This window comes from Montipora capricornis, chromosome 8, assembly GCF_036669925.1.
Source record: "Montipora capricornis isolate CH-2021 chromosome 8, ASM3666992v2, whole genome shotgun sequence".
Taxonomy (NCBI): Eukaryota; Metazoa; Cnidaria; class Anthozoa; order Scleractinia; family Acroporidae; genus Montipora; species Montipora capricornis.
This window is the reverse complement of record NC_090890.1, coordinates 42,452,434-42,459,864: the sequence shown is the minus strand read 5'-3', so window position 1 is coordinate 42,459,864 and position 7,431 is coordinate 42,452,434. Positions and strand designations below refer to the sequence as shown.

At 39.1% G+C, this 7,431-nt stretch overlaps 2 protein-coding genes and 1 long non-coding RNA gene across 3 annotated transcripts in view; 2 read left to right on the top strand and 1 right to left on the bottom strand.

The window, feature by feature from the left end:
• Positions 1 to 621, bottom strand: part of LOC138059307 (enoyl-CoA hydratase, mitochondrial-like) — a 9,845-nt gene extending 9,224 nt beyond the window's left edge. The window contains exon 1 of the mRNA XM_068904875.1: positions 437 to 621. Within this exon, the coding sequence (XP_068760976.1) occupies positions 437 to 602 (166 nt within the window). The 5' untranslated portion in view covers positions 603 to 621. The remainder of the gene's footprint in view (positions 1 to 436) is intronic.
• Positions 622 to 902: 281 nt separating this feature from the next.
• Positions 903 to 6,912, top strand: LOC138059308 (nitric oxide synthase-interacting protein-like). The gene is made up of 2 exons (XM_068904876.1): positions 903 to 1,413; positions 6,160 to 6,912. The coding sequence occupies exons 1-2, from the start codon at positions 954 to 956 to the stop codon at positions 6,618 to 6,620; spliced, it is 921 nt and encodes a 306-aa protein (XP_068760977.1). The 5' UTR covers positions 903 to 953; the 3' UTR covers positions 6,621 to 6,912.
• On the top strand, positions 3,748 to 4,333 carry LOC138059310 (uncharacterized). The gene is made up of 2 exons (XR_011134194.1): positions 3,748 to 4,030; positions 4,195 to 4,333. It is a non-coding gene; the product is annotated as an uncharacterized lncRNA (long non-coding RNA).
• Positions 6,913 to 7,431: the final 519 nt, after the last annotated feature.

Genomic DNA, 7,431 nt, shown 5'->3' with positions numbered 1-7,431 from the left:
GGGCTTATGGGAGAGGGGAGGGGGGGGGGGGTGTGGGCTAGTCAGCCCCACCCACACACTTGTTTCCTACGGTGTTGTTTTCTCCTGAATCTCTTCCCACTTCCCTCCCACTTTCGTGATCCATACCAAATCCTAGCGCCCCATTTTCAAACGGGAATCGAATTCGGGTTCAAAAGAACCACAGATCGCGCGTACCTACTGTAGCCAATTAGTTACGACTATTAAATGGTAGGGTATTCATTAGTGACCTGTTTTGGATTTCTTATTTATCCCAAGAGTTTGAAGATTTTTTGCATTGTTCCTGAAAGTAAGCTTATAGTAATAACGTAAGCTTATGATAATCAAGCTGAACCTTTCAATGCTATTGGATGACCCTACTAACACTATTTGTTTCAAATGAAGTCAGAAATTGTCCAAACAAAAAATTCAAACAAACCTGAGCAATACGCTCGCGCAATGTTTAATCCCTGACAAGCTTGCACTGACCCAAGACCACTTAATCCACGTGCAATGTGAAACAACCTCTTCGACGCCATGCTTGACACTGTTTGTATTAGAGGCAAATTATGTGAACATGCTATGTGAACAATGTGAACAACCATATGATGGGTAGACAATTATGTGATGGCTTGACATGAAGTACTTGCCGTTGCAGGGCAAAAGTTGCGAACTCTTTTATGGAGCAAGGCTGGTGGGTGCGTGAAAGCCAATTCAGCCTTTCCATTTTAAGTAAAGGTGGCAATAATGCATATAATTTCCTATTCTACATTGTTTTTACTGTGTTCAAAAATATCAAAATAGGAATTTCTAGACTGGATGGTTTTTGATCGGCCAAAAAGTTTTATTGGAGCTCATCCTCCCCTCCCTAGCTGGAATTTCACTCTGTTAGCTTAGCAGCCAGGCCAGAATTTAACCCCCGCCATGTTTGTTTAGCGCAGAAACGTTTCATTAAAATGACAAGGCACGCAAAAAATTGTACAGCAGGGACGGTTTACACCTATCACGAGCGGAAGAAAGATACCAAGAAGTCTGGTTATGGAAGTAAGGCCGTGCGGTTTGGTAAAGATTCGGTTAAAGATTTCGACTGTTGTTCGTTAACACTCCAACCCTGTCGTGACCCTGTAATCACGCCAGACGGGTTTATGTACGACAGAGAGGCGATATTAGAGTGCTTACTACACCAGAAAACCGAAGCTGCGAGGAAAATGAAAGCATACGAGAAACAAAAGAAGAAACAACAAGCTGAAGAGGCTGGAAAAGTGGAGGAAAAGGAGCGGTCAAAGGTGGAATCATTTGTGAGTCTGGAGAAACGAATCACTACAAAACCAAAAAGCACGTTTACTCTATCAAAGGAAAAGAGTGCTACAGGAGATTCAGTCCAAATGGCTGACGAAATGCCATCTACATCGACTGGTGAGCCAAATAGTCTATTCATGCTAGAATGACTTATTACTAGTGTACTAGTGACTCACTATTATTAGCTGTCGCTATGTAAGTGCCAACAAGCAGAGACAGTCATTACAATGCATAGTTTGGACATCACTAAACACCGAAACACCGAAACAACGAAACGAAGCACCAAATCACCATGTATGATCCTACCATACGTTCAATACTTACCGACAAAGTTGCCTAATTAGGCCTATAGCACGCAAATCCAACCTTTGTCATTTAGTATTCAATGCATGGGGACGTGTACAAAACATGGATCACCCCCGTGGACCTGGTCCATGGACTGCCCCTGTGGACCACCCATCATTTTGTACAGTTTCGAGCAGAAAAATCTTTTACACGAAAGAGAGAAGTGATTCTAGCACTTATCTGGACAATTTAAGCAATTGTCTCTTATGGACACCTGAAAAATTCAAGCGAATCCAACAGGACTTAAACCCATGACCTCTGCGATGCCGGTGCAATTGTCTACTAACTGAGCTGTGAAGCCACTCAGTTGGGAGCAGGTCATGTTTTACATGGATTAAGTCCTCCTCTTGAGGCCTTATCATGCCTTTTTGGCCTGGGCCTGTCTTATGCCACACTAGTAGGACTAAGCTGACCAGTTCGCTCAGTTGGTTGTGCATTGGACTTCCGTGCAAGAGGTTGCGGGATCAAATCCCGGTCGGACTAACATTCAGGGTCTTTAAATAACTGAGGAGAAAGTGCTTCCTTTGTAGTGACATTTTCAAATGGTCAGACTTTCTAGTCTTCTATGATAAGGACAATAAACCGTAGTCCCCGTCTCATATCACTTGTGTGGGCCATTGAAGAACCCACACACTGTTCAAGAAGAGGGCGCCTGCATAAAACTACTTGCTATTCAGTTTATTAAAAATGTAAACTGCACATTTTGTTGCGCTCATTTGTTCTGGTGAAGGCCTCGCTCAATGTATATTTGAAGCACTGGTTAAAAAACGAATTCCTTTGGAGCCACCAAATAGGTAGTATAGGTGTCTAGAAGAGACACGAAAGCCATTAACATTCCTGAAAGTGATTTGTTTGTAGACTTCGTTAAGCGACTCAAAAATGATACGTGTTTTCACGGGTAAGATTAAATAAAGAGAGAGCATGTGCCAATACAGTATAACAAAAGGATCTTGATATTAGCAGGCAAGTCAGACCTTTGAAGAAAACGACAAAGCTTTTAAGTTTATAAGACATGTTTCGACAGAAACTTCTGTTATCTTCAGTACAAAGCGTTAGAAGTTGATTCAACACGCTTTCAACAAGCTTTCAACATTTTTTTACGCTTTCAACAGTGTTGGACGACCTGTTCAAATGCACCCAACATTTGGTTCAACAAAGTGTTGAATGCATGTTGAAGCAAATGTTGTAACCGTTTAAAGTGACCCTGTGATAAAAAAAAAACTTCCTTTTTTCTTCATATTTTGAAAGAGTGTTTGCTTAACACCTGATTGGCAAATTTTTGAGCTTTGATTTTTATCCAAAGGCCGTTTACTTTGAGTGTAAGTTTTGGATTCCATGGCTTTATTCACATTGAATACTGGCCGATTGGACCTAAGAGGGTTGGATCCAGGAAAAAGTGACGTCTAGGGCTCACTAGCTTATAATTTCAGCGTGTGAATGCAGCTTATTGACTTGTAGCACGATACACATGTACACCAGTGTAACATAGAGCACTTTCATGAAAATGTGTAAAATATCCCCAAATCATCATTACTTGCCAGATATTAAGTAATTAACATCAAAGAAACATATTTGGAAATTTTTCAGGGTATAATTCTTGTCTACAGCTTGTTTTAGAAATTACCCAGAATCCTTTTTGGGCGTGGCATCTGACTATTTGGTTTGCTTAGCATGACTATTATCGCTAAAATACAACAAACTTAACTAACACAACTACTTCTAAATCATGTATACTAAAAAGAGGCAATTATTTATTCATTTACAGTCAAAGGCACTTAATAAATATTATTTCTTTTCTTCTGTAATTCCCCACAAAGGTGTCACAAAGTGCCAGCAAGCCCAAAAGCTGTTTCATTTTTGTCTAGTTTTTTCATGTCAGTGATGTTCTCTCTAACAAAAGAGAGGCCTTTAAGCCCTGAAGATCTTTTATTCCCTCCACCTTTTCAGCATTTGAAATGCTTTTCTTCTCAGTATTCATCTCTAAAGTCCTTGTATATTGTACACTATTGTGTAACGCAATCGTCACGTCCACTTACCTCTGATATTTTCCCGCTTTTTGCCCCTGATTTGTTATATAAACACCCCCCAAGATACTAAGGAGAGGTTACACAGGACTCCTTCGATGTTTGTTGTGGATTTCGGCTGGAAAGTGTCTTCAATTCTAGTTTGATTTGGCACGTTTCCTGCTACGAGCGTGGTTGTAATTTGAACACACGTGGAGTTCAACTGGAAATATGTTTCCGATTCACTGTTTGTAGAATTTCTTCGTTTTAAGCCTACTGAAGACTATAAAATTTAGCAGGATTTGAAGACCAGTAAGTGAACTGTGCTGCAGCTGTGTATCGGCGACGGTTGGTAACTAGAGGCTGAGATACAGGTTTTCTTGTGGGTAAGTAATATTCAATTTTACTAATCGAAAGTACGCAACAGATTTGTTTCCGATCACGAAAATTCTTTATTTCTTCATCCTCGTTTGAGATCTTTGAAAACCTTTCGTACTCGATGGTAAACAATGTTATGAACTTTACTCAAACAAATTCTCTTCTTTTGTAGGTACGTTTGGAAGTCGCTAGCCTGGTATTTGTAAGGCATGGAGCGCTGTCGGACCTTGAGCGTTACACAAGCACTAAAGGGCAACCGTCCTTAGAATTATAATTCTCTTTATTTGTAAAATAAATGTGGAGAACTGTAATTTTGCGTATAGTGTCATTTTTTCCTATTTAATATTTCTGCTCTGTTGAATTTTCTTAAATAGATTGCATTGAGGGTGAAATTTTACTTTTTTAACTATTTCATGCAAATTAGCTGTTACGCGTTACACGCTGATTTTGTAACTATTTTCTTGCATTTTGAAGATTTTTTTGTTCTTATGTTCTTCCAAATGATAATTTTTTAACATATCACTTAACAACAATCCCTGTTCAAGTAAGGTAGAAAATTTGAACGAAATCCGTCATTACCTTGCAAAGATATTAGAAAATATATTTGAGCAACCACTAATGTACATGTGTATCGTGCTACAAGTCATAATGTATGCAAAGGCGATCTTAAAAGTCTGAAAGTCCAAAACTCCCATGCTGCATATTAATTATGTGGGGTACACAGGCATTGCATTCTTAAACTAGTGATTTGATGTCATTTTTTCCTCGATCCAGCTCTCTCAAGACCTTAAAGTTAATAATGGTGGAACATTAAATAGGAAAATTCCGGTTAAAATAAACAGGTGTCCTTTTGAAATCAAGGCTTAAAACTTAAGTCGCTTAGTGTCAAGTTAAAGAAAAATAAAAATTGATTTTTTGGTAGCAGGGGCACTTTAATTAATGGGCCTTAGGTTGGATAAAATCAATGCTATATACAAAATCGCCAAGGTGTTTTCAGTGTGAATCATGTCATGGGGAATCAACTTCTCTTGCATTTCTTGCATGGCACATTTATTTATTTATTTAGTTTCGCCTAACTAGAATACAATATATATATATATAAGTAAAAAGTAGAAAAAAAAAATTATTAGGCAGGGAGACCACTACAGCATAGCCAATTACTTTGGATCCCTCGTTAATTATTTATACGAAAAATACTTAATAACTAAAGCTACTAATATGTAAGCATGAAACTTGAGAGGAAACAAAGCGGAAGTCCAAATCGCTAGAAGCAGCACGTTAGCAGGCATAGGAGAGACCTTGCTGTGTTACACCTAGGACAGATTGTTCTCCAGGTGAAAGTTGTTTTCTTGTAGAATTTTTATTTTGCAAGATACAGCCATGGATTGTATGTCAAATTGATCATTTAATTGTGTACTTTACAGACAATATTATTTCCTTTGAAAATTAAATTAAATTGTTCACAACTCAATGGTCACAAAACGAAAAACAAACTGCCCACACGGGCGAAAATTGACAACGGCGGCCGATAAGAACATGTGCAGCTGGCTCAATTTTCCTGCATACACGACACTCTCGTGCTTCCACTCAATTAAGGCTGCTGCCTCGTCAGCCTCACGTCTGATTCGTTGGCAATAATTTGGCAAGGCTTTTCATACAGCTCAAATGTATGGTGCGGTGCCTGTGTAGTTGAGTAATTATTTCTGGAATGGACTTTGGTTTAGTTGTCAAGATATACGTTTACCATGTAAACAAGCCAGAGAGTCGCATAACTATGGAAAGCCATAACTTTGTGATGTAATCAGTTATGTTTTGGAGTTTTGTCAGTGTACTGTGGCAACATTATCATGTGGTGTGGTTTTGTCATTACGTGACCAGATCTGATGGTTACGTGTTGTGTTTCCATCATGATGTGTTGAGGTCTTCTTTTGACTTGCCGTGTTTATAATCACATAGAGGGATAAGCTCGGCGTCACCACATAAAATGTAAACAGGCTTGATTTTTGTCATTTATGGAAACATTAAATTTAGAACCAACAGTTTAAAGATCAGCTTAAGGGATTTTTTAACACATCTACATAGTTGTATACTAAAGTAAGCAATTTTCACATTAAAAGTTTAATGTTTTTCATACTAGGGTCAAGTAACTCTGAAAGTAAAGACAAGAACCTTCCAAGTTTCTGGGTGCCATCGTTAACACCACAAGCAGAGCCTACACTTCTGAAGAAACCAGACACAAAGACCTTCTGTCCAATGAGTGGTAAACCACTAAGAATCAAGGATCTTATACCTGTCAAACTAACCCCCATTGATGACAGAGATGGTCGGCCAATGGTGGCAAAGTCAGAGAGGTACAAGTGCGCAGTCACCCATGATACTCTTGGGAATTCAGTGCCATGCGCTGTGCTGAAAAACACCGGCCATGTGGTGACCATGGACTGCATTGAAAAGTTAATCAGAAAGGATATGCTTTGTCCTTTCACAGGCTCACAGCTGAAGGACAGTGATATAATTCCTTTGCAGCGTGGAGGTACTGGCTTTGCTGGGTCAGGGGTGCATCTAGAGGCCAAAAAAGCAGGCCCTGTACTTCAGGCTTAAGCACAAGGATGTAAATTTGCACCAGCAATCTGCAATTATTACATGCAGGAATTTTTTTTTTTTTGCTATAGAGGTGTAATTGTGAACATGAGGGACCTTCAAACTTTAGAGAAGATTTTTCCTAAAGATTATCTTTCCATCATGAGCCAAGTTTTTCAATCATGGTTAGCCCTAACCTTCGCTCCATTCGAAATCAAAGGGTTGTCATATTATTCACCACTAGTCACCTTGGTGACAAGCTGCTAGGGGGTTATCCAATATGCTTAACAATTATTCGCTAAAGAAAAACCGCGACTTTGTCTCCGTTTTTGTTCACCCGCGATATTCACCAAATTATTGTTTTAGCGTATTGTTACATAGGTGATTATTTGAAAAATATGCATTTTCTTTAAAACAATTTATTTCTTTGTTTGTCACCTCGACAAAACGGCTTGGGGCCATTTTGAAAAAAACCGTTTAGGTGATAAATTTCAGGGCTCGAAATTGCGACCAATACGGTCGCATTTGCGACTAAAATATCTGGAGAAGTCGCAAATTTGCGACTTGTTGTTTCGAAACAAAAGGATTAGCAGTTGCCACTTGGCTGCTACTTTTGCTAGAATAATTAAATGACAAAACTATTTTGTTTCTCGCTGTGAATTTTCTCTGAAGGTAGCGTAATTGTATAGTAATTTAGCTGCGATGTTACGTGCACAGCTCCATTCCTTCGATCATTCGCCATTTTCAGCAGTTTCTTTACACACAAGTATTGCGGGCTCATATTTTTTTGCTAAACCGCTGACAACACAATGCAGCGCGGCGATTTTGCGAC

Excerpts from the sequence above, each read along its gene's own strand:
- LOC138059308 (XM_068904876.1), top strand. The coding sequence starts at position 954 with ATGACAAGGCACGCAAAAAATTGTACAGCAGGGACGGTTTACACCTAT. Across the intron at positions 1,414-6,159 it reads AATGCCATCTACATCGACTG|GGTCAAGTAACTCTGAAAGT; the intron begins GTGAGCCAAATA and ends TTTTCATACTAG.